Raw genomic sequence first — 26,880 nt, forward strand, 5'->3', positions numbered from 1 at the left:
GTTTACGTCTGTCTGCAAGCACTGGTATACGTGTGTCTTTGTGTGGGGCTGTCTGGGTGTAAGCATCCTAGCCTGTGGATCTATCCATGAGCGTCTTGCAGGTGTACATGTGTGCGTGTCTGGAGGCACGTATGTAAGTTCCCGGGAATACCTGGAGTTGTATCTGTGTGCTTCTCCATAGGCCAGATCCTCTGCTTGCATCCTCTCACGCAGCCATGGGTGAGGTACAGATTCTCTTGCCCTATTTGACAGAACTTGGGGTCTGGAGTCAGACCTGATTCAAATCCTAGCTTCTTCACCACTAAGCTGCCTGACCTCAGGCAAGTTGGCTCATCTTGAGCAATCCTGAATTCATTCAGCAAATATGTATTGATCAAAAACAGATAAAACTAATCCATGGTGCTAGAAGTTAGGACAGGAGCCACCTTGGGAGGGGCTGACAGGGAGAAGGCCCAAGGGACATTTTGGGTGCTGTAAATGTCCTATATCTTGATTTGGGTGGTGTCAACATGGTTGTTCTTCATTTGGAAAACATTAATCAAGCTGTTCCTATCAGATGTGTGCACTTTACACACGTTATAGATCAATATAAGAGTTTACAAACACTCTATTGAGCTCCTACCATTTTCCAGGCATCAAATAACAGTAACAACAGTAGTGTTTGTGAGGGTGTGTTTTTAACACTTCAGAAAGTGAGTCAATCCAGGCTTTAAGCACTCCCAGCGCATTCTTCCCAAACCCTGTCCCAACCACGATGGCAAAGGGAGGACAGGAAAGAGACCCCGGTCCTAGGCCAGATTGTTCCCCTGCCCAAACTCTCCTGGCTGTTTTCTCCTCAAAGCAGCTATGATTTTCCCTCTGGATTTTCAGATTGGCAGGCCACTGAGGGACATTTTTCTAGGTAACTGCTGGCATTCAATGAAGCTGGTAACATAGTGCTCTGCAGCAGGGCTCAGAGCAAGAAATCAGGGGTATAAGATGGCCAGTGGACAGACACCACACTGGCCTGATGCATTCAGCAATGATGGGTGATGCCTGGATACACATATTCCTGCTCTCCACCTGCAACATCCATATGAATCACCTGTGACTCAGTAAGACATAGTGAGCCTCCACTATATGCCAGGCCCTCCGCTGGGCCCTCAACACACCTTGCCTTGTCCTCGCTAGAACTGTATGTAAAAGCCATTACCTTCATCTTCCAGCTGAGGATACAGAGGCTCACAGAAATGAAATGACTTCTCTCAGCTCACACCAACCTCATTCTGCCTGCCTCTGATCCTCTGTCCTCCCTGGATGTGTCCTTTCTGTGGATTTCTGAGGTTGCCTGAAGCCTTAGTAAAGAAGCCAAATTCATTTGCTTTTTTGCCCTCTTAGGAGATCGAAATTTTGTGTCTAGTCATTAGGAAATCTGGAGTTTATGCTGCCCTGTAGTGACTGCATTCACTCCTTGTATGGGTAGACCATCCTCATTGCCTGACACACCCTTGCAGCCCAGAGAAAGAGCAAGAAAGGCAGGTGTGGGGCACACCGGGTGGCTCAGCGGTTTAGCACCACCTTCAGCCCAGGGCCTGATCCTGGAGGCGGGGGGTCAAGTCCCACACCAGGCTTCCTGCATGGAGCCTGCTTCTCCCTCTGCCTGTGTCTCTGCCTCTCTCTCTCTCTCTCTCTGTGTCTCTCATGAATAAATTAATAAAATCTTTAAAAAAAAAAAGGCAGGTGTGATAACCTTTTACCTCTATATCACAAGTGTTCAGCAGGGCATACTTTCTTTTTTTAAGATTTTATTTATTCATTCATGAGAGACACAGAGAGACAGAGACATATGCAGAGGAAGAAGAGGCTCCATGTGGGAAGCCTGATGTGGGACTCGATCCCAGAACCCTGGGATCACAACCTGAGCCAAAGGCAGATGTTCAACTACTGAGCCACTCAGGTGCCCGAGGGTGTACTTAATTTAATATTTGAAAAAAAAATTAATGGTACTTTGTCGAATACTCTCCACTTGGCACAGATCACACCATGTTAAGATTATCTCTTCTGCCCCTGCCTCCATTCTAAATTCCTTGACTGCAGGGAATCTCTGGATTTCGACCAGTAGTCCAAAGCGTGGAACAGACAATGGAGCCTCATACATATTATAAGTAAATATTATAAATAAGGGAAGACCCTGGAATTTATGGCTGGGCTTCAGTAAAACCTTAGAGTCCTGTGAACTTCACACCCAACTAAACAGCAGCAGCACCAATAGTTTCAATAAGTGGTTTTATTACTGGTTAGATTTTACAAATTCTGATATTCGAACAGACTTCCACCTTAAAATTCTAAAACAACAAAGCGACCGTTGGAGGGGGTTTGACTTTTCATTTTTTTTTTTTTTTAGGACTATTCAAAGTAACAAACTTTTTTTTTTTTTTTTTTTTTTTACATTTTTGCTCTGGTCATAAATATACAGAGAGAAAAAGAGGGAGAGAAAAATGAACAAGTCATCCAAAGTATGGAGATAAAACAGTATTCCTAAGGCACGTGGCAGTCTTTGAAAATACAGAAGCTCTAGCCAACTTAAATTATTTGTTGTTTTTTTCCTCGCTCAGTCCACAAAACTGTACAGTGACACAAATGTTGTGTTGCAGATAGATTTTCCAAGTAATTCCTCGGTCCACACCGCTGCATTAGCCGGACGCACAATTATTTTCTTCTTCTGTTCCCAGGCGAGATCCTAAAATGTGGTTAGTTAGTTGCTCAAAGCCTCTATTTTAAAATACACTTGGAATTCAACTAAAGATAATTTCTTTTTTAAAGAAATTGTGGGGGGGGGGGCGTGAGTCACTAGAAAAGATTGGTGAGAGTCGTTTGTGAGGGGCTGTGAGGCTCGTGGCCCTCCAGGTTGCCAGGCACAGAAGTTAAGACGGACGTCACAGTTGGCAGGGCGGGACTAGTCAAGTCTGTGAGGGTGGTGGGCGTGCTGGAGGGGCTGAGCGACGCGTTGGACAGCTCGGAGGCTGGCCCTGACGGCGTCCCCGTCTGCAGCGCGGCCTCGGTGGACTTGTCCACACCCGTGTTTTCCTGCCGTAAGAGGTTGCGCCTGAACTTCGCCCTGGCGTTCTGAAACCAGACCTGCGTGGGGGGAGGGAGGGAGAGGGACAGAGAGAGAGAGAGAGAGAGAGAGAGAGAGAGAGAGAGAAGGGCTGGTTAGAAGGGAGGCAGGATCTGGAGGGTAGCAAAGCATTTCCCAGAGATGCGAAATGTGGGTTTGGGAGGGATTAAAAAGTTGGGCAATTATTGCTCTTTATTTTTTAAAGATTCATTCATTCATTCATTCATTCATGAGAGACAGAGAGAGAGGCAGAGGGAGAAGTAGGAGCCATGCAGAGCGCCCAACTGCGGACTTGATCCCGGGTCTCCAGGATCACACCCTGTGCTAAAGGTGGCGCTAAACCGCTGAGCCACCCAGGCTGCCCTAAAGATTTGTTTATTTATTCATTCATTCATTCATAACAGACACAGAGAGGCAGAGACACAGGCAGAGAGAGAAGCAGGCTCCTTGCAGAGAGTCTGATGCAGGACTCAATCCCAGAACCCCGGGATCACACCCTGAGCCAAAGGCAGACATTCAACCACTGAGCTACCCAGGCGTCCCAATTTTTGCTCTTAATAAAATAAAAAGTTCGGGATCCCTGGGTGGCGCAGCGGTTTGGCGCCTGCCTTTGGCCCACGGCGCGATCCTGGAGACCCAGGATCGAATCCCACATCGGGCTCCCGGTGCATGGAGCCTGCTTCTCCCTCTGCCTATGTCTCTGCCTCTCTCTCTCTCTCTGTGTGACTATCATAAATAAAAAAAAATTAAAAATAAATAAATAAATAAATAAAATAAAAAGTTCCTTTTCTCTAACAGCTAGCACTGGGTTTCCCTTTCTATTAGAAGGTTCCAGAGCTAAGCAACACTCTCCTAGCCACTAGTCCCAGATGGCTATTGAGCACTTGAAATGTCACTAGCCAAAAAGTGGCTCCTTTGTAAGTGAAAACACAGAAATAGATCTGAAGACTTGGTATGAAAAAAAAAGAATTTAGGATGTCTCAGTATTAATGTTTATACCGGTTACCTGTTGAAATGATAATATTTTGGATATTTAGGCTAAATAAAATATACCCTTAAAATTAATATTAATGGTTTCTTTTTGTGTTTTGAATGTGGCTGCCAAAAAAAATATTTTATTTTATGTTTTAAAAGATTTTATTTATTCATGAGAGACAGACATTTATTCTCAGAGAGAGGCAGAGACATAGACAGAGGGAGAAGCAGGCTCCCTGAGGGGAGTCTGATGTAGGACTCGATCCCAGACCCTGGGATCATGACCTAAGCTTAAGGCACATGCTCAACCACTGAGCCATCCAGGCGTCCCTGCTAAAAATATTTAAGTGGAAAATCACACATGTGGCTCACATTTCATTTCTACTGGACAGCGCTATTCTGGAAGATGTGCACAAACCAAATCTTGATCATTTTTCACAATGGTCGAGAGATTCTTTTTTCCCCCCTTGGCAGTTGCCTTGAAGCAGGCAATAGATCCCATGGGTTCTCGTTGGTACAATTTTTAAAGTGATTCGTGGTAAGTCTGGGAAATACTAGAATGTTGTAAAGAACACATAGGAATCAATCAATAAAGAGTTACTTTAAGGAAGAAAAAGACAGCTGTCCTACTCCCCACTGCCATAAGGTGGAGAAGCCACTGGTTATCCTGGACTCCGGGGGGCTTTAGGTTTCGGGGTGAGGTAGGCAGAGCTGCTGGATTAAAGCCAGTCCAGGGAGGTGGTGATCTGTAGATTTCCTTCTCCAAACAGGCCACATCCCAGTATCATTTATGAGGGACGTGGGGTGCATTGTGCAGTTAGAACTGAGCTTGGTATGAAAAGAATACCAAAGAGAGAGAATAAGTATCTTCTTTCATTTTTCCTTGGGTGCAGACACATACACTCATCCACACCCATACTGTTTGCACACAAGCCTGTACACACTCAGGAAAACATGCACCAAAACTCATCTTCACAGCACCCCCCCACACACAACTATTGACCACCAGTCTAGCTGCACAGAGAGATCTAGCTGTATACCCAGAGGTCCTCAAAGTACTTTGAGCAGGGCCTAGGAAATCCAGTGGGAGGGTGTGTGTGTGGGTGTGTCTCCCAAAGAAAAAAAAAAAAAGCCCGAAAGCAGGGCCCCTTCACTTCCCCTTGCATGAGAAAAACACCCGCCAGAAGCCTCCCTATAAAACAAAAGGCCTTAGGGAATTCTACAGATTCTGGGGTGTCCAGTTGCATATTTCCAGATGTGCCTGCATCTGCCTGTCTTCCCAGTGTCTCAGGCATGGGTGGGAAGGGCTAACTCCAGGCCCCACCCTCCCTCGGGGACCACCTCGCAGCAGGGGCCCGAGCGGGGCATCAAAGAAGACTTTCTGGTGGCTGATAAGACTTGGGCTCAATTAAAAAGCACTATCCATGAGAATCCTGAGGTAAGGAGAGATGGGAACCCTGTGAAGCCAGGAAACAAAGCCCTCTCCCCAGCATGCCTGGGTCTTCCAGGAATAAAGCACATTTTCCCTGGCCTTTTGCCCAAAGCAAGCCTATCACCTCTTCTGGACGCTTGCAGATAAGTACAGTGCTTTTAAGACCACCATCAACGTGCTCTTCTTAAGGTAGGGAGCCCTTCCCTGCCTGGCCTGCAGAAATCTGCAGGGGTGAGACTCTGTCCTTCTGGCCCAGGGAATGGCTGATGGCAAAAATCGATAGGGAAAGTCCCTATAGGCCCTCGGAGAGGAAACGACTTCCCCAAAGTCTCACGTCAGGTCTGACATGGAAGGCTGGCATCTTGGTGCCACCCTATGCTGGTGTCCTGTGTGTCTCTCCAAGCAGTAGCTGGAGCAGGGAGCCCCGGGGGCAGTACAAGGCTCATAGGTCCAGGGCTCCAAGCCCTTGGGAAGGGCTGGAACCAGTTAGCTGCCAGCTGTTTGCTATTTCTCCTGCTGTTGCCCCTAACAGTGGTTTGTAAACAATGACGCCATCTTCCACAACTACATGCTCTGCTTTGCCGAATCTGAGGCACTGGGAATCTGGTGGATGAAAATCAACAACTCAACCAAAACCCTGGCTGCTGTGGGGTTTTGTGTTGGGCTTGTTTTTCACCTTCAGCAGGGCTTCACCAGAATTCTCTCCCCAGGGTCCTCTCCAGAGTGGTTGTTGGGGCAGGGCCCCGGTCGAAGTCATCTTCATGTCCCTGGGACACCGTACAGGGACTAGCAAAAAGGAAGAATTAGTAACAAGTGTTGAATTAATAGTGATAATGATAGATACCATTTACAGACCTCTGTGCCAAGCACCATGCCACCCTGCGGCATGCGGAGTCATGGCATAGCTCCGTGAGGAGCCAACTAGGGGCTTCTATCATTCTCCACACTTTATAGATCTAAAACCAGAGAGGCTCAGAGAGGTGAAATCACTTGCCGAAGGTTACCAGAGGCCAAGCTGAGACTAGAATCCAGGAATATCTGCCATTAGAAAGCCCATGCGCTCCCCACCACATGATCCTGAATGAGTCGGCAAATAAATGAATGAATGAGTGAATAAATACAAAAGCAACTATGGTGCAGTGGAAAGAGCACCAGATGCAGCTTCCAGTTCTAGTTCTGCTACTGACCAGCCCAGTGACCTTGTGCTAGTCCCTTACCTCTGGGCCTGCCTCAGTTTCCCTACCGGCACAATAAGAGGGTTGGAGGACGGCACACCATCTCTATGGACTCTTGGGGTTCTGAAAGGCTGAGATTCTAGGGCAGATGCAGGAAGATGATCTGCTTTGCCCACCCATCTTCTTAAACTGACAGCCCCCCTTTCTTCATCCACCGGGAGTGCCTCAGCCTGGCACCCAGGGGATCCCCACTAGTCCTAAGTGGATGAAGAAGCCCACACTACCACATGCCCCTCCTCAGGCACTACTAGGCCCTGCAGGTTGTGTTTTGCTTCACAAATCCCTTCCTAGGTCACTAAGGAAACCAACCCAAAGATAAAAGCTTCATGCCCAAAGATGTCCCATCTGGCATTTTTTTAAAAAGATTTTATTTTGGGGGCCTCTGTCAGTGAGTGTCTGACTCTTGGTTTCAGCTCAGGTCATGATTACAGGGTCTTGGGATTGAGCCTCTGCTCAGGAGGAGAGCCTCCTGGAGATTCTCTTCCTCTCCGTCTCCCTCATTGTCCCCAAATGTGCATGTGCATGTGCTTTAAAATATACAGGGATCCGTGAGTGGCTCAGCATTTTAGTGCCTGCCTTCGGCCCAGGGCATGATCCTGGAGTCCAGGGATGGAGTCCCGCATCAGGCTCCCGGAATGGAGCCTGCTTCTCCCTCTGCCTGTGTCTCTGCCTCTCTCTCTGTGTGTCTCTCATAAATAAATAAATAAATAAATAAATAAATAAATAAATAAATAAATAAATAAATAGTCTTAAAAATAGATAGATAGATATATAAATCTTTTTTAAAAAATAAAAATAAAAAGATTTTATTTTTAAGTACTCTCTACACCCAATATGAGGCTCAAACCCACAACCCTGAGATCAAGTCACATGCTCTAGCACCTCCCTCCTTTTTTTTTTTTTTTTAAGATTTCATTTTTACATTGTGGCATTTTTAATAACATCAAACTAACATGCAAAGTGTCCAACCAGATGAAGCAAGTGGAAGTCATGACACAGATACTCCATGCAGTTGCGGGGGTAGTGTCTTATGATAAATGTCATGTGAGGAAAAAAGAGTAAAAAGAATATGTCCTGCGGTGCCTGGCTAGCTCAGTTGGTGGAGCATGTGGCTCTTGATCTTGGGGTTGTGGGTTCGAACCTCATGTTGGGTATAGACATTACTTAAAAATAAAATCTTGGGCAGCCCAGGTTGCTCAGCGGTTTAGCGCTGCCTTCAGCCCAGGGCGTGATCCTGGAGACCCGGGATTGAGTCCCATGTGGGGCTCCCTGCATGGAGCCTGCTTCTCCCTCTGCCTGTGTCTCTGCCTCTCTCTCTCTCTCTCTCTCTTTCTCTCAGTGTGTCTCTCATGAATAAATAAATAAAATTAAAAAATAAAATAAAATCTTAAAAAAAAGAATATCTCCTCCAGTATAGCAACTTCATAAAGAAAGTTGTAACAACAAATATTATTCACTCACTAAGTATCAGGCATTGTCTAAAGAAGGTTCTAAGCATTTTGCACATAGTAACTCATTAGTGCCTTACAAGGTAAGCACTAACATTATTTCCATTTGTAATTATTTGTTTCACATCTGTCTCCCTTCTGGATTGTAGTTCTAGCTCCAGCGGGTCCCATTCACTTGTCTGGGTCACGCCCCACCCAGAACAAGGCAGAAGATCAGTGTATTTGTTCAATAAATGAGTGAACAGAGGCAAACTAGCATTCTCAGTTTCTGTGAGCCCACACCAGTTAGTGACAACTAACCAGTCATCTGCAGAATGTTTTTTAAACTGTTGGTGGTTAAAATGTATTTTCTTTCAAAGTCACCCCAGGTGGGAAGCCTGGGTGGCTCAGCAGTTGAGCGGCTGCCTTCAGCTCAGGGTGTGATCCCAGGATCCAGGATAGAGTCCCACATCGGGCTCCTTGCACGGAGCCTGCTTCTCCCTCTGCCTGTGTCTCTGCCTCTCTCTCTCTCTCTCTCTCTCATGAATAAATAAAATCTTTTTTAAAAAAATCAAAGTCACACCAGGAAATGCTAAGGAGACTTTCACTCATCCAAATCCGTCAGCTTACCACCTCTGGTCCCCAAGCCCAGGGCCTATTCTGCCTTCCTGACCCTTCCCCAGAAAGAAAGAGAGGCAACTTGGAGGGGCATCTGTATGCTGAGGAATGGCCTCCAAGCATTTGTAAAGCTTAATACCTCCATGGACCTCTGTCCAAGAGACTGTTCCCTAGCCCAGGCACCTTGCCCACGGGCAGAAAGTGAGAATTGTGATGGCCATGCTATTGTCAATGATAATTCTGAGCACTTTTTATGCATTTTACACCTTTACAGCAGGATTCCTGCTTTGCTCCCAAGATACGGCATCTAGGACCCACTCCTTCTTCTCTCTCTAGCTCTATAGCTGCTTTCTACAGCTAGATCCAAGGCAGGAGGGTCCCCTCCCTACACTGTGCTATATTCCAAAGACTGTAGAATCAGACCTGGGCTTGACTCCTGGCTTCATCACTTACTAGCTGTGGGACTGAGGGCAAAGGTCCTAATCTTTCTGAACCTCAGTTTCTTCATCTGCAAAATAAAGATAATTAAATTTTTTAATGACTGCAGGAGAGGTTGGTTGACTGAAGCCTACTGTGTAAATGTGTGTGAAATTCATGTGCGTTGAGTCTCTAATCTATACTTTAGAAATTACATTTGAAGTCATCTCATTTACTCCTTGCAAACACCTAATGAATATTATTATCATCCCCATTTTGGAGCTGAGGCCACTGGAGCTCAGAGAGGTTAAGTCACTTGCTTAAGTGGGAGAGTAAGTGAGAGAGCTGAGTGAGTATGGACCTCACATCAGCTGACTCCAAATTCCAGAAGGGATACTGCATCCCAGGCCCCCCCATATTGGTGGTTATTAATGCATTACAGATTCAGGAACACACACACACACACACACACACACACACACACACACACACATCCTGTGTCATTCACCTCTGGGGAACACAGCCCCAACTTCAACCTGCCCCTACCACACAGATTCTCTCTGAAGGGTTGAAGCGGAGGACAACCTACAGGGGGCACCCAAGGCCTAGTGCCATTAAACTGGGGTAGACCAGTGATGAGGAACCATTTCCTGGGCACCTACTTTGTACCAGGCAGCACTGTGCTAGAGGCTTCTCACTCATTGCTTCAATGCTCAGGAATTCTCAAGGTACAGACTATTACCTTTGTCCCACAGATAAGGAATCAGGCTCAGAGAGATGTTAAGTGCCCAAATCGTACTGCTGGTAAGTCCAAAAAGACCTGAACCAGTCTGTTAACCTTCCAAACCAACTGCCAGGCCTCAAACTGCTTCCATCCCACCTCCCCCAGCTGGCCCATCAGTGGGCAGAACCCCTGAGAGAGAGACCCACCCTGCCAGTGCCTGGCTCCTGTAACCTCCAGCAAATCACTTCATCTCACTAGTTCTTAAGTGGCTTGTCTGTAAATGGGCAGGAAAATATTAGAGTAAGGCAGATGTGTAGCTGGAAAAATAATACTTTGCAAACTGCTGCATAATCATGAGCAGTTGTTAGGGAATAAGGATCATGCATGAGATTTGGAGGTCTGAGAAGAGGGAAAACTAGCAAAGTGTGACTTAGGGCAACTGGAGATCATTTGGGCCTCGATGTTCTCATCTGTACAGTGGGAAGGAGGTCATCACGATGCCTGACCGGGAGAACTTAATGAGCAAGTGTATTTCACGGGCCTTTCAAAGTGCCTGACGCACAGTAGTGTACTCAAACATTCGCTGAGTAGTAAACAGACCATAACTGTCAGTGCTTTTCTCCCTCAACTATTTCCATGCCTCTGGCTTTTCTGAGTCCGCATGGTGGAGGGGGCATACAGGTGTGAGCAGGCCTGGCTCAGGATTCTAGGGGAGGAAGGCACAGGGCAAGTATTCACGCAGGTCCCTCAGGGGAACTCTTTCCACACAAAGAACAATTAATTCTTCCTCTGGTCTCCCACAGAACTCCCCTCCCAACTGATCACACAACACGGAAACTGAATGTGGGTCTGTTTCTACAGCTAATAGGGTGAATTACTTCGGGGCCAGGACTATGGTTCATTCATCTCTCTGTCCCCAAGGCCTGGTGCCAATAGATATTTGGTCAGATGAAAGAATGAGAGACAACTATACTGGAAACCTGTTTTGTTCCTAAATCAGGCAGCCAAGCCTCTTGCCTCAAAGGCCCACAGAGTGTGTGGCTCCTCATCCAGATTCAGACTCCACTATGAGCACTTACTCTGTATCATTTAATCAGGATAACCGGGAGAGATATATGCCCCAGTGGTGCCCATTTTACAGGTGAGAATGCTGTGGCTCAGAGAGGTAACTAATTTGTTCAAGATGCACAGCCAGGGAGTAGAGGGACAGAACTGAACCCAGGTCCTCCTGAACCGAGCTCCCCTTCACTCCAAGTCCTTGCTCCTGCACTGCTCCCCAGGGTTGATTCACTGAGTGGCCCCCAACAACCTGCAGTAAGGGGCTCTAGATGGGGGAAGGGACAAAGTGTCCTACTAACCAGAGAAGAGGGGGATGACCAAATTTGCTCAGGTCTGAGGAATGGCAGAGGTGCCCAAGGAGGGTGCCTATACCTAACCCAAGAAGATGAAGTCCGGGGGAACCGGACTAGGGAGATCCGAGACCTCGTTGGGCGCAGCAACGTCCTCGCCCTCCCCTTCTCCAGCCCAGGACAAAGGGATCCAAACCCGAGGGGCGGGGCCCACGCGGAGCAGGGGGCGGGCCCCGAGCGGCGCATCAGCGTCCCATTGGTCAGCCCTCGCTTCCCTCGGCTGTGTCACTTGAGCCCGCGGGACACCAAGCTGCCCCAGAACCCCTCACATAGCGTAGGGGTGCAGGCACTGCCGGCTCCCCGGGCATCTGTCGACCAGGACCAGCGCTGGAGTCACAGTCCCATCCCGCCACCGCCGTCACATCACCAATGCTTTGTCCCTGCCCCGCCCCCATACTCGCAGCAGTGCAGACCCTTGATGTCCATCATCGTCCCCCTCGCCCCCTCAGTGTCCAGTCCCCGAGCCCTCCATCCCCAGCGGCCTGGGGTTGGAAGGTCAATCAGACTTGTCTGGACTCCAATCTCAGCACCTCCCCTCCTGTTGTGAGACCTGCTCAGATCATCACCTCCTGATTGTCTTACCCCCAAATGTGCTTTGCTATCTCTACCATCACACGGTCTAAGGAATAAATTGGTTAAAACGTGCTGGAAAGGGCAGCCCCGGTGGCGCAGCGGTTTAGCGCCGCCTGCAGCCCAGGGCGTGATCCTGGAGACCCGGGATCGAGTCCCACACGTCGGGCTCTCTGTATGATGCCTGCTTCTCCCTCTGCCTGTGTCTCTGCCTCTCTCTCTGTCTATAAATAAATAAATAGATAGATAGATAGATAGATAGATAAATAAATAAATAAATAAATAAATAAATAAATAAATAAATAAATAACGTGCTGTAAAGAAAGATTCTCGGGGGCCTGGGTGGCTCAGTTGGCGAAGCATCTGCCTTTGGCTCAGGTCATGATCCCAGGGTCCTGCGATAGTCAGGCATTGGGCTCCCTCCTCAGTGGGGAGTCTGCTTCTCCCTCTCCTGCCCGGCACCCCTGCCACTGGCTCTCTTTCTTTAATAAATAAATAAAATCTTGGGCAGCCCCGGTGGCACAGCGGTTTAGCACCGCCAGCAGCACGGAGTGTGATCCTGGAGACCCGGGATCGAGTCCCACGTCAGGCTCCCTGCATGGAGTCTGCTTCTCCCTCTGCCTCTCTCTCTCTCTCTTTTCGAATAAATAAATAAATAAATCTTTTTTAAAAAAAAAAAGCTTTAAAAAAGAAATATTGGGGTATTCTCCCCAACCTATCATTATACAGATAGGAAAACTGAAGTCCCGTGATCAGAATAATCATTCATACGAGTTAATACCAGTTAGTTTATTAATCTAGTTAATGTTATTCTTAGTTACCATCCACTGAGCCGTTAAGTGTCAGCTACTGTGGTGGATACTTACATTATTTCACTGGCTCCTCCAATAAGCCTGCAGTGGTGATAATTTCTTGTGTCTGGTTTACATATGAGGAAATTGAGACTCAGAGGAGTTAAATAACTTGCCCAGGACAATGAAATGAGTAAGAGAAGAAGCTGAAGATCTGAGAAGTGGTGGCCCAAATCTCTGCCACAAATTTGGGTCATGCAGGAGCCTGGAACTCCCCAAACTGTGTTTCTTAACATTTTGAGGTATGTTAGACCCTTCAAAAATCTGTTGAAAGCTCTGTATTCTCTCTATCCAGAAAGCACCCTCACATACAAGTGTAATTCTGCTCAGTTTCAGAGGTGCCCATCTGCTGCCAGAACCCGCAGGCAGATGAGCCTCCCTGGCCCACTCAGGGGATCAGCCCACATCCCCCCTCCCAAACCTTGCTTCTTGGAGAGTCTAAAAAATAACAAAGAGACGGAAGAAAAATCTAGAGAGAGATAGGAAGAGGATCGAGGAGAACAAGTGAGGAGCAAGAAGCAAAAGGATCAAACAGCTTACTCGGTTGTCTAGGACGGGCATCCTGGGATGCTCTGGATTTATCTGAAATGCTTGAACCTTTTACTACATGAACACTGAGTGCCACTTAAGTAATAAAGAGCAACCAAGAATTGTTTCTAAGAAAGAAAAGAGGCTAGGGGGTAGAGACAAAGAGGACAGAGGGACACACGCAAAATCGAAAAGCTGAGAGACAAAAATGGAAAGAGAAGAGGTAAAGTTGGGGTACCCACAATCCTGAAATACAGCGAGAGAACGAAGAGATGGAGAAAGAGCAGAGAATGACAAACAGCAGAGCAGACATGGGGTGGAAGGTCCTTCCAAGGCCCACAGGGCAGTTGTGGGGTTCCTCTCCAGGCTCTGGAGGCCCCGGGTGCCCCCACCCTCAGCCCTGCCCTGGCCCAGCTGACCTGGAGGACCCGCTTGGTGAGGCCCGTCTTTTGCGCAAGCTGCTTCAAGTCCTTGGCGTCGGGGTTGTGGTTAATGGCAAAGTAAGATTTCATGGTCCGAAGCTGGTGGTGCTTGAAGGAGGTGCGCATGCGCTTTGTCTTCTGGCTGCTCGGGTAGGGCTGGTCGCGGTCCAGGTGCTCCGCGTCGTTCTCATTGCAGCTCAGCGCTGGGAAGGGGACACACAGAGGCGGCAGGTAAATCTCCAGACCTGCCCCCCTACCCTGCCTATCCCACCCCCGCCCCACCTGCCACCAAAAGTTTCTAGCTTCAGGACCACACAGCGTGCACTGCACCACCCTGAGATTAAAATATTATGCCCATTTGATAGATTTATAGAATTTAAGGCTTGTAGAGAGCCACCTGCCCAGGGCCTCTCAGCTGGTAAATGCTCCATTCAAACCCAGCTCTAAGACAATCCGAAAACCATTCTGAGCCATTCTTTTAGAAGTAACAACAGCAGCTACAACTTGTTGAGGGCTATTAGACTCCAGGTGATGTGCTTAGTGGTTTTACATATTTTTGAGTCCTTAAAACAACCTGATTAGCCTGGCCTTATTTTCTCCTTTTTACAGATGTTGAAACTGAGGCTCAGGAAGGGAAGTTACTTCACTGAGGACAGAGCAGTGTGCAGGGCTCCCGGGCCCACACCCTTCCTGTCTGCCCCTGTGCTCCCTAAGGAAGGAGGCTGTCTCCGGTCTCTCCCCACAGTGTCCGGGACAGGCAGCTGAAAGTCAATGACTGACATCTCTCCACTCACTCTGATTTCACCCTGATCATTGGTACCCCCACACGAGAAGTTCTGGCTGACTTGGGCCATGGGCACTGGGCCAAGGTTGGAAACTGTATTATGTAGTTCATCCCTCTCCCCCTGCCCTGGGAAGCACATGCTTCCCAGTTGTACAGATTGGCTGAACGAGGCAGGCAGGTGAAGCAATCTCTAGAAATCTCACAGAGTGGCAGATTTCTACCAGAAAGAAAAGGAAGTTGGAGGAAGAAATCAACATGTATCGGACACCTAGAGCATGCTTTTGGCTTTACATATATCATGGGGCCTTCACTACTGCAACAAGAGGTGGCTACTGCCATTCATCTCATTCTTGAGATGAAGAAAGGAATGCTAAGGTAAATGAAGCCATTTGTACACAGCCACACCACTGGTAAGGGCTGAGCTTAGATTCAGCATTGTAGGCCTTGCCTGGTTCCTTCCACTCAGCCACAAAGGCAGGCAAAGATGAAGCACGACTCTTTGGGGAGCCAGTCCCCATCCAGAAGGGGCCCAGCTGGGACCTGTCTGCCAATGCCCGGAAGGCAATGGGGATGCGGGATGGAGTGGAAACCTAAGGCCTCAGAAAGTTGCTTGGCAACCTGGAGCCTGATGGGGACATGAAGGACTCCTCTCCAAGATTCCTTCATCACATCCTGAGCCATCCTACATGTAAAGTCTTACTTTGGGGAAAACCTCATAGGAGGTTAATTCAGTCCCCCTTCAGAGGACAACCGGGAATGTGTCTCATGCCCATCTTACGCCCATAACAGAGCTGCCCTGTTTAGCAAATAAAAATGCAGGTTGTCCAGTTAAATCTGAATCTCAGATAAACCACGAACAGTCTCCTAGTACAATTATGCCTCTAATTTTGCATGGGCCATACCTATACTGAAAATCGAGTTGTTGTTTACCTAAAATTCAAATATTGCATTGGATATGCTTACACTAAAAAATGATTTGTTATTTATTTAAAATTCAAATATTGCTTTGGATATACTTGCACTTAAAATTCATTTGTTGTGTCCTTGCAATTCAAATTTAACTGGGCGTCCTGCATTTTATCTGACAAAAACCACTTCAGAAGTACTCCTGATTTCCTGGTGACCTACTCCACCCACTGCTCAGGTTGGGAGCAGTCCCTTACAGAAAGAATTTGCAAGATGCTGGTCTCATCACTAACCCTGAAGCTGTCAGCAAGTGGCTATAGGGTCTCTTCCCACATGCACCCAGGCACCCAAGTCCCCCCACCAGGGCTATACTCCCATCGAGAGCACTCAGAGTGAAGAACGGGGTCCAGCAATTTAAAAGGGCTCAGAAAATGACTCCAAAAGGAATCCACGGAAACTGCCCTGCCCCCACTGCAGGGAGCGACCCTCTTTTTGCCCCCAGTCCCCAGATCCACAGGGGGCGGGGCAGGCCTCCCCACAGGGGATCTCTGGGCCCATCCCTCTGCCCAGTCCCCGCCTGGGCCTTGCTGCTGTTAATGAGCTCCATGGGGACCCTGGCGCCCCATGCACCCAAGGGACGTGCCCCAAGTGCAGCCTAGATGGGGGGGGGGGGTTGGGGGAGGGAGACAGGAAGGGCACAGAAAGGAGAGAAAGAGACAGAGGTAGAAAGAGAGAGAAAGGAGAGAGAGTATAGAAGAGGGGCTGGAGAGGAAAGATGGACAGAGCCAGGGAAAAAGAGAAGAGAGACAGAGGGAAAGGAAGCCATGGAGATGGGGAGAACCCAAGAGAGAAAGAGAGAGAACTACAAAGATGGAAAGAAATTAGGAGAGACACAGAGGGAGCCTGAGAAGACAGCGAGGCCAGGAAAAAGGGGATAGTGTGGTAGAGGGTCCAGGTTAAGGAACTGACTCCCTGGTCTCAAGGAAACCAGGACCCCAGCGGTCCTTACCGGCTGGGGAATGGTGAAAACGCAGAGAGGGGAAAGGAAGGGAGGGCAGAAAAGGAGCTGGCCCAAGACTGGGAGGCCGAGCAGGCCAGCGCCTGGGGCAGCGGCCGCTAGCGAAAGGGCGGCCTGGAAGCAGCTGTTGGGCCCAAATCTGCCCGCACCCCAGGCGCCTTCGCTCCCGCCCCTCACGCCCCGGCCGGGTGGAGATTCCCCAAGATCAGATCCGGAGAGGAGCGAGGGGCCGAAGGGAGGGGGAGGACCTCGGGCTTTCTCTCTCCCTTTTTTTTTTTTTTTTTTTTTCCTCTCAATTAGGCCGATTCAATGGAGCTAAAGAGCTCGTAGAATCATGAATAATTTACTCGTGATCTGTTATTAACCCATCGGGTTTCGAGCTCTTGTCGCTGGGACTGAACCTGTAATCAAATCTGACTTCGCCTCATTTTACTAAAGACGAGATTGTAGGTTCAATTGTCTAAATAATGGATTGGAATCAAATCAGTAATTACGCCGCCAGGCACACACACAAAAAGCTGGGGTTGGGGGAGGCCCGGGCGTCCGGCCGGTCCGCGCGGGACTCCCCGGCCGTGGCGCACAAGCCCCTCGCGGGCTCCGAGCCCGGCGCGCGCCCCAGGCCGGCGGCAGCCCCACTCGCGGGCGGGGGAAGGTTCGGTTCTGCCGCTGGGCCGGGGGTTGAGCTCCCGCGCCGAGGGCTGCCCAGGGAAGGGCCGCTGCGGCCGCCGCCGGGAAGGGCTTGCCGACCCGCCCCGGCCGCCCTGCGCTGAGCGGCGGCCTGGGCGCGCCGACGGCCCCCACCCGGCCCTCCCGAGCCCCCGCCGCCCCGCTGGCCCCGCAGCCGAGGGCTGGGCCCCTGCGTGGGGGGCGCCCACGCCAGCGAGCTCTCGTCCCCCAACCAGACACGCACGCCCGCACGCAGACCCGTGCCCGTGCACACCCGCCGCGCTCGCACCCTCCGCGGGCCCACGCGGGGACCCCTCCTCGCTCGCCGGCGCCGGGAGCGCAGGCGGGAGAACGGGGAGCCAGACCCGGGGAGGCCAGGGCGGCCGTCCCTCTCCCCGGCCCGGTCCCGGGAGCCCCGAATAAGCGAGCGGCACAGCCAACCGCCCGCGCGCCGGTTCCACCGCCGGAGCCTAGGCCAGAGACGCGCGCGCCGGGGGAGAGAAAAAGACCCAACAGAGAAACCAACCGAGGCACAAACGCACACACACACACACACAGAGAGAGAGAGAGAGAACGAAAAACACGGATCCAGAGAGTGGAAAGGAAAAAGAGAGGGGTCCAAGAACAAAAACAAAAAGCAAAAAATGAGGAGATGGCAGGGATGGGGAATGCCTTAGAGAGGTGCCAGCTCCCTTGAAACTCAGCCTCCAGCCACATCCTCTTGCTGGGTGCCGCCGGACCCCGCCAGAGAAGGCGGCAGAGCAGCAAAAGGCACAAATAAATGTCTGTACCCTTCTACCTTTCTATTCCAAACGCACTTGCAAACCTCCCTCCTAGAAAAACACAATCCCACTCACCCCGCGCCCTGCGCCCTGTAGCCGAGTCTGCCTGCTGCTTCCTACTGGGGCCCGGCCCCATTTGATAAATAGAAACGGCTTTGTTTTAGGGGACCTGGCCTGGACTTGCTTTAGTCTATTTTCAGGATACTGAGAGGTGAGTGATGGAAGTTTTAGAGAGCTGGCATCTCTGGTCGAACCTCCAACAAATCTTTTATCTGCTCCCACAGACCTGCCTGCGGTCACTTCATTTACCAGACTGGGGGCTGCATTTTCGTCCCGGCTCCACACACAGAGACACACACACCCATCCATCTCCCAAAAAGCAACTTCATTGGAGTGAACAGGGGATCTCTTCCCCCTGCAGAATTTTCCAGCCAGCTCAGATTTTTAAAGATCTAAATAACCCTGACTTCTCCCCCGCTGCTGCCCTCTCCCCACAGGCCTGGGTTTTTGTTTTGTTTTGTTTCCACTTGTGCATCACACTAAGGGGAAAAGGAGGGAGAAAACAGAAATCCCCGAATCCAATACTGTCGCAAATGAAAGAAAGAAAATAATTGCAAATAAACTCTATCTAGTTCAGAAACCCGGGGAGTCATAAACCTTTCCTGGCCTTGCAGACGTCAGGCAGATGTTGATGGTTCAATTTGCCCGGCCCCAGAACCTCCCCAGCTGTCCTGAGCCAGGAGGGGGCAAAGGGGGGAGGGTAGAGACTCCCCTGGAATGGCCCTGGGTTCAAAGACACCTCCGGAAGTGCAAAATGAGCCCTCCACCCTACTCTGAGAGCGAGGCCAGGCCTACTCCCGTCTCATCCCCGGGTGCAGGCTTTGGTTGCGGCTCTCATCCCAGTGCCCTGCTGGTGCCCAGAACTCAAAGGAAGGAGCCCAGGGGGGAAAACCAACACCTGGCGGAGCAAGAGGATGAGGGTCAGGCACAGCGACCCAGTCTTGTTCATAAGGGTCCTGGGCCCAAGTTTCGTGAGCCTGCTGCCCTCAGGACATTTCACATGACTGGGCCCAACGCCAGGCCAAGCTCGTGGCCCCGGCCACAGACAGTCATTTCTCACTGCCCTGCCTCCTTCATCCATCGCCAGACTCCCTGTCCTCAGCCACGCATACCCGCATACCCCGAGCCTGTTTGCTGCCGCTCCACCTTGCTTTCTCTATCCTTGCACTCTCCGACCAGTCAAGTGGGGGAGAGGCCCAAGCCAAAAAGCTGCCTCTAAAAAATTTCTCAGTGACAGGGCTTTGCACCAAGGTCAGCAAGACTCTAACGCACCTTCTCCTCCCACTCCACCTGAGTGCACCAGGGCTGGAGCTCAGAAGCCTAAATGTCCTTCTGCCAGGTCATCCAGTGCTTAGGGACCAGAGAGTCTAAGGACTAGGGTATGCATATATATGCGTGTGCATGTATCTCTCTCTATATATATCACACCGAGATTCACTCCAGCTCCAGGGAGTTGAGCCACGCATTTTCCCCCAACCCCACGGGGGCGCTCCGTGCGCCTTGCACTCACCAGCGTTGTAGGCCGCCAGGTCCGCTCCAGGCCCGGGGCTTTTGCGCTTCCTCGGCCGCCCCTTCTGCACCGTGCCCACGCCATTGTAGTACGGAAGACCCAGCGGGTTGGCCCCGGCCGCGCCCAGCCCGGCGCTCTTGGCCGCGGCTGCTGCAGCTGCCGCTGCAGCCACGTCGGCATGGTTGAAGTGCGCGGGGTACTCGCCCTGCAGCAGCGCCTCGAAGTGCAAGCGGCAGTAGACCAGGCTGTCCTTCATGCCAAAGTGGTCACCCGTGGTCAGCATCTTGTTACACGTGGTGCATGTGAAGCAGTTGAGGTGATAAACCAAGTCCCGAGCACGCATCACCATCTCCGAGGCTGAGATGCCCAGGTGGCATCGGGCGCAGCGCTGCACAGAGAACCGCCTGTAGGGACCATTGAGGGAGGGACTGTGGGGACATACGGTTGGGCTGGGTGCCCCCCCTTATCCCTCCTCCAGGTTAAGATGGGAACCAGTCTTAAGTTGGAGACGGAAGAAAAGGGAACTAGATTTTGCCCCAGGTCTTGTCCTACCTTGAAATATAGTTTCCCTTAACCATATTCATATCCACAAGGCTTCTACTTTACCCAGAGCCTGGCCAAGTCCCAGGAAAGCCTTTGCTTGGGAACCAGGGAGGGGGCTGCCCACTTACCCTTTCTCATCCTTTACCCCTGCCCTCCACACCAGCGCCTGAGAATCCTACAGAGCTTTGTAATTTGGAAGAAACACAGAGACTGGGAAAGAGAGATGGAGGGAAGAAGAGAGAGGGGGAGAGGGGGAGAGAGGGGGAGAGAGAAAGAGAGAGGGAAGAAGGGAGAGAGAGAGATATATATAAACAGACCCCTAACCCTACACCGGAGAGGAGAAACCAGAAACTTGGAGCCTGTTAGTGACTCCGGCTCTTTAACCCTATAGGCAGCTTTCACTCCCATATCCACCGAAGACCCAGAAACACACCCAAACCCAATTGATCCTCCAGCTCTCCCTCCAACTTTGTCCTACGCTAGCCCAGGCTGCCTGGGCTTGGGATGGGGGTGGGGGTAGGGTGGGTGCCTGTTTCTGTTCCAGCTGCTTGACCCAAGAAAACTTCAAAGGGAGAGGGGTGCAAGGACCCCCCACCCAAGCTTATTTATGTGTCTAAGCTCTGATGAGGGCCATTTTCTTGGGGTCCCTATACTTCTCAGACCTTTCCAGGACTTCCCTCAAATTGCTGTTCAGATAGGTTGTCACCCAATTTGTACTGGCTGGGAGAAGGGGGACCCTAGGTAGGGAACTGTCCCTTGGGACTGGATCGAAAGGAGCCTGCCTGGACCAGACTGTGTCTGAGGTTCCTGAGGGGCAGGGGGTCCCAAGGTAGGGGGGGCTACCTGTAGTAGTCTTCCTTGCAGTAGATGCTCCCATCCTTGCTGAAACAGGTGAGCTCCGACTCCAGGTTGAGCTTACACTCGCAACACTTGAGGCAGCGCATGTGCCACTGCTTGTCTACCGCCAGCAGGTAGTAGCGGTCTGAGATCTTGCCCCCGCAGCCAGCGCACAGCGCAGCGCGGTCACTGCTGATGGACGGCATGGTCTGCGGAGGGAGGGAGGCGGGAGACCGCGGCGCCTGCGTCAGCCTGCTACTTTGCCGCTGCTGCCGCGGAGCACGGAGCCCCGGAAGCTCTCTCCGCCACTCCCGCTAGCCTTAAACGCGGAGAGGCCCGCCAGGGTGCGCGGGGCGCCTCCTCCACCCCAAAAGGCCGATATATTCAGGAGGTTCAGAACCCAGGCTCGCCCCACACAGCCCAGTCCGGCCACAGGCCCAGGTCTGGCTGCCGGCCTGAATGGATCTCCCTACTCCGTGCTCCCCTTTCCTGCCCCCTCTGCCCTTTTCCCAGAAAGTCTTGGGCTGTGTTTGAAGGATGGGGCAGCAGTGGCTACTCCAGTCAAGCTCTCCAGAAGCTCCCTCAAAACGGCTTCTTAAAAAAGCCACTCTGCTGGGCCCCAGGAAAAGGAGTAAGATGACCACTAAAAGTCACCCTCTACACAGACTCCTCTGGGAGACGCACAGAGTTCCTGGTGCTGAGCCCCAGTGATCTCTGGATCCCTATGCCAAAGGTCTAAGTCAGGACAGGTCGCAGCCACCCCTACCCCTCCACCGCCTTGGCCACATTGGCTGGGGCCCTCTTGTGTCCTGGGAGATGGCGAGTGGAGTGCAAAGGCACCCTCAAAGTCTCTGAGTGCAGGACAGGCTGAGAGTTTAATTCGGGGAGAAGAGCTCAAAAGCCGGAGGCAGTGGGGCTGCTGCTCTGCTTTCCAAGTGGAGAAGCTTCACCCGTGCTCCCTACCTCCTCAGCCTCTAAAGGTCACTTCTGGGCCCAGCTTGGAAGGCGCTGCTGGCCTGGCCCCCTGGGAGGTCTGAGGTGAGGAAGTGGCTATTTGGGGCTGGGCTGGCAAAGCCAGGTGTGGAGATCCAAATGGACTCTACTTCCACAAGAGCCAGGCCAGAGCCTGAACTGCCAGCCCTGGCCTGGCCAGGGCTGCCAGCCGGGAGGCCAGGGAGGTGATAACGAAAAGCACCGGCCCAGAAGACTTGGACCCCTGAAATCGGGCTGGAGAGGGAACTCCGATCGCCAGGAGGCGGGTTGGGAACGGCCCACACCGCTGAAGCCCGAAAGCTCCCGTTTGGTTCGTCTTTCCCGGCGCCGCAGGCGGGCCGCCAGCAGCTGCAGCCGAGCGGTCGAGGGCAACGCGGAGCTGGCGACCAGAGGGCCCGGGGGAGTGAGAGGGGAGCCATCCCGGGCCGCGGGTAGGACTTCGCTCCCACTTGGGGAGAAATGCTCTTTCGCACCCTTGGGGTCTGGAATTCCGGCTTAAACCTTGCTTCCCTCCTCTGCCCTAGCAGCCGGGTTTCCCCCGAGCCGGGAGCTACGGGCCTTGCATCCTGTCCGCGGATCCCCGGCTCCCGGTCCCGTGCGGCACGAAGGACACTCCCCAAAGTGCCCCCAAACTTCGGGGAGCAGAAGCGCAGACCGACCCGGCCCCGGCACGGCTTCCAGCCCCGATCCCGCAGCCGTGCGCCTACCGTCTCCGTGTCACCGCGGTCGATGGCGGAGCTGATGGCGGGAGCCTCGCTCTTGGCCCTGCGGTCCATCTCGTCGATGACCCCGTGCACCTCGGGGCCCGACAGACTGTGGAACAGCATCGCGGCGGGACGGCGGGGCCGGGGGCGCGGCTCCTCCGCGGGAGGGTCTGCCCCCCGCCTCAGCTGCCTGGCGCTCCCGGGGCTAACGGGCCCGGTGCATCGCCGCCGCGGCCCCGGCCCCGGCCCCGCCCGAGCTCGGCTGCGCCCCCAGGCCGGGCTCCGGGCCCCGGGCGCCCGCGGGCCAGGACGCCTCCCGCCGAGGCGCAGGGGGAGCTACATCGCGGGGCGCCTGGGCGGCGGCGCCAAAACCAGGGTCACAAGGGCACGGGGCGGGGGTGGGGAGTGGGAAGGGGGAAGACGAGGGCAGAGGTCGGCGCCCGCCGCGGGCGCTTTCACGCCGCGGGCATCGCCCGCCCGGCTTCAGCGCCCCGGGCGCAAAGAGGAGCGCAAACTCTGCCCGAGGCGGCGACGGCTGCGGTCGGGGCTCACTCGGGGACGGCTGGGTGCCCGCGGCGGCGCAGCTGCCCGGACCTCTCCCCTCCCTAGGGTGCACCCCCACCCCTAGCGACCCGCTTAGGCGCTGGGTCGGCGACTGTAGCACGGGTTTCTCCGAAGCCAGCGAGCCGAGCCGAGACACCGAGAGAATTGAAGAGGAGGAGGAGGAAGAGGAGGAGGAGGAGGAGGAGGAGGAGGAGGAGGAGGAGGAGGAGGAGGAGAAAAAGGAGGAGGAGCAGAGTGGAAGGAGGAGCCGCGGCCGCGGGCCCAGCCGCGCGCAAAGCTCTCCAAGAGCGCGCCGAGCCCAGCCCCGGCTCTGCAGTCCGCGCCAGCCAAGCGTCCGCGCCTTTTCTACAGCCGCGCCTTACATCACGTCCTGCCGCCGCGCCATTGGCCGCCCAGCACCCCGGGCCCTGGCAGCGCGTGCTCCGGGAAGGCGGGAGACCCGAGAGGGAGGGGAGAAGCCGGAGGAAAGGAGAGACGAGATGGTGGGAGCTGGTGGGCAAGGCTGGAGGGAGGGGGCGGGAGGAAGGGAGGGAGGAGGGAGAGCGCGGGGTTTGGAGTTTTTAAGCTACCAACAGTTTCCTGCGATTTCTCCGGGATAGAAAATTAAACCCTCTCTCCCTGCCGTCTCCATCCTAAGAAGGCGCAGCCGGAGGATGCTTGAGGAGCTCTCACTCCGGTCTCCCCTCGGCCCAGAGCCGCCGCCTCGGGTACCGACTGGGGAGGCCTGGGAAGGCGGGCCTGGGCCAGAGCTGCGGGAGCCTTCGGCTGCTTCCCGCGAAGCTCGGCCTTCCGCCCAGGCTGCGCGCTGCGGGCTGCAGGCGGCCGCGTAGGCCTCCCCGGGACCCCGCTGGGCCAGGGAGGCCAGAGCCGGCGGGAGCTGGAAGACTCCGGGGGTGGAGGGCCAGCCAGCGTAGCCTGGCTCCAAGCAAGCTAGGGCCCACTTTAAGGGAGCCTGTAGCTCCAGTTCTTGCCCTTCCCGCTCCCTCTCCAGCCTAGAGTGAATGCAAACACGTCTTCAGGCGCTAGTGAAGGCACAGGTTCGAATCCCAGTTCGCCATTTACATGCAGTTTAACCTTAGGCAAGTGACTTAACTCCCTTTAGGCTGTTTTTGATTTTTTTCACGGAGGGACGGCAAGGCGCCCCCTCCACACGTGCACTGAACAAAAGAGATGATGGGTTTTAAAGTACCTGGAACCTAGTAAGCACTAACCAAATTCTTTCAGCACTCCCTCTTTTCCCTCTCCATCTCCTCCTATTAGTAACTTTCCCACTTCGACATACATTGGGTATCACTGAGGTCCTTAAAGATCACAGGCCCATCCTCTGCTGACTGGTTGCATCATGCCACAGACCCAGCTGTTGATAGACATCCATCCTGCCGCCTGGCTGCACCACTTCTCCAAGGATCAACAGCCCAGCCTGTGGGTAAATCCCAACTGCCACCCCAGTTCCCAGACTTCAGGCTCAACCCAGAGTCTCTTGGGGACACAGGGAAGATGCCTAGATGTGTGGTGAAGCTGGATTTAGGCAACAAACAGTGACTGTGGAGAAAAACCGAGTGAGCAAGTCAGTAACAAAGCCCCATTTCCTGGGTTTGCTTTGGGGGTGTCTGCTTGCTCAAGGAGGTAACAGGCTAGCCGGGGTCTGTGCAGTTTATCTTACAGGGCACAAAATCATACCTCCTACATACTGTGCATAACTTTCAAACATAAACACGTGGGTGTCTGTAATGTCTAAGCACATGCATTGGTGTCCATGTGCGCAAGCCCACGGGTTCATCTCTGTTCGCAGAAACTTGACCAGCAGGAATGTAGAACCAAGACTTACTCGGGCACATCAAGTATAAGTGGCCTGTGCCAGGCAGGAGGATGCATTCATAAAGGGGTAAATTGCATGTTATACATACAAGTGCATGTTCAGACAATACTACCTAAGTCCCTGCTTGGGCTTCTCCACCGCCATATTTTGCGAATTTGAAAAAACTCTTGAAGTTACAAGTATGTGTGTACACGCCGCACATGCACAGATGCCCCAACGCGAGGAAAGGACCATAAACCCAAAGACGTGCGCGTGCGCCTGTGTTCACACAGACGTGTGCTTTGGCGCCTGCACACGGCTCGCGCCCAGGCACGCGGACGCCTATGCGCATACACAGGCGTGTTTTACTGACGCATCTGGGGCACTTTCTTTCAAAGAAAGTACGGAATGAAATCTAAACTGGGAGTCACCGAGGTTCATCTGGGGGTCTCCCAAAGGGCAGAAAAAATTGTAACAAAGCTGGGGAGTTTGTGGTTGGTGCAGCTCCGCGCCTGGGCTAGATGGATACAGTCCGTCGGCGAGAACTCGAGGAGGGGCCGCTTTAGGAGGTGGGGGGCAGGTGGGGGCGCGGGGAGGCGCGCTCGGTGACTCTTGCCGCCGGCTTCTCAAGAAACATGGAAACACACCCTGCGGCTCTCCGCTCGCCCCACATATGTAAGTACACGATGTCGTCGCCACTGTGACCTGCAGTCCGCGCCCATCCGTGACCGACCCCGAATTCCCAGGCGGTCAAGATTCCCTCCGGGCGCGCCCGCCTGAGCATCCCTCCGTGTGGGGCTGGGACGCGCAGGGGGGGGGGGGTCTCCCGCCACGGGGCGGGATCTGGGTGCCCCGGCCCTGGGCTCGGGAGCGGGTCACTTTGCTGACCTTCCCCAGAGGCAGGGGGACGTAGCATCACCGCTGAGCCCAGTCCGCGAAGAGCAAACAAGGAAAGGAACCGGCTGCAAACACACATCCTGACACGTGAGCGACGTGTACCGGGCGCGGGAAGGCGCAGCCCAGGGGAAGGGAGGCAGGGGGTTGGGGGAGCAGGCGCCCGCAGGTAAGAGTGGTATTCCGAGGCGTCGGAGACGGCGGCCCCTCGACGCCTCTCCCCCCGACGGGGAGAAAGCATCCCCAAGTCCCCAGAACCTGTGTTTTGCGGGCGGGTGACAGGTGAACGGAATTCAGGTCTGGCTAGCCTCGCCGCTGCCTACCTCCCCACCATCTGCTTCCTCGCAGACGAGCAGACCCGGCGCATAATGAGGCAGCAGCCTCCAGCCGGCCACCGTGACTAACTCAGAACAAAAGCGCTCCCTCCACGCCTCTTCCAACAAAGGGGCCACCAGCCCCGGCGCTCCCCGAAGGCTGCGGGGCTCCCGGCTGCCGGCTGCGGAGCTGCCGCGCGCAAACTTCCCGGGGCTCCCGGGGCTGCCGGCGCCACGGAGCCTGGGCCGCGCAGGGAGGAAGCACAGGCGGCCAGGGGGAAAGTGGGGCCGGGCGGCGCGGGGGGAGAGGCCGGGAGCCGGGAGCCGGGAGCCGCGGGAGGAGAGTGATTGATCAGCGCGCTTTCCCGGCGCTCCGGCCCGTTATTAGAGGCGGCCGAAGCAGGGCCACGCAATAACCTCCGAATCGCCAACTAATTGACGCTGCAGGCAACTACTTCATTGTGCGCGCTGGTTTTATGTCTTCATAGCCGGTGATTGACAAGGTGTAATTAGTCATCTCACTCGGTGATAAACATGGGCACCCTCCTCCCGCGGCATCAGGCCGTGTGTACCAGCAGAGGAAGCGATAGTTGACGCTGATATACCATTAAATCAAAATGAAGACGTTCAGAAGTGTGTGTTTGCTGTGACGCTCTGATGGTTTATTTCTCAAATACGGCACCAACAGATTTACTTGATTTGCAAGTTAACTACAACATTAACTGGTTTTATTTATTTTGCCTCTTCCTTCCTCTTCCTAGGCAGGGATGTTGCTCTTGGAGAATGTGAAGACAGTTTGCTT

The 26,880-nt window shown here is 53.1% G+C and overlaps 1 protein-coding gene across 1 annotated transcript; it reads right to left on the minus strand.

The window, feature by feature from the left end:
• Positions 1 to 2,248: 2,248 nt before the first annotated feature.
• Positions 2,249 to 22,720, minus strand: LHX2 (LIM homeobox 2). Its single transcript, XM_038549423.1, has 5 exons — positions 22,512 to 22,720; positions 20,818 to 21,020; positions 19,432 to 19,835; positions 13,703 to 13,908; positions 2,249 to 3,117 (listed from the first exon to the last, which is right to left on the minus strand). Exons 1-5 carry the CDS (start codon positions 22,629 to 22,631, stop codon positions 2,830 to 2,832), a joined length of 1,221 nt encoding a protein of 406 aa, XP_038405351.1. The 5' UTR covers positions 22,632 to 22,720; the 3' UTR covers positions 2,249 to 2,829.
• Positions 22,721 to 26,880: the final 4,160 nt, after the last annotated feature.

Source organism: Canis lupus, chromosome 9 (genome assembly GCF_011100685.1).
Source record: "Canis lupus familiaris isolate Mischka breed German Shepherd chromosome 9, alternate assembly UU_Cfam_GSD_1.0, whole genome shotgun sequence".
NCBI classification, from domain to species: Eukaryota; Metazoa; Chordata; class Mammalia; order Carnivora; family Canidae; genus Canis; species Canis lupus.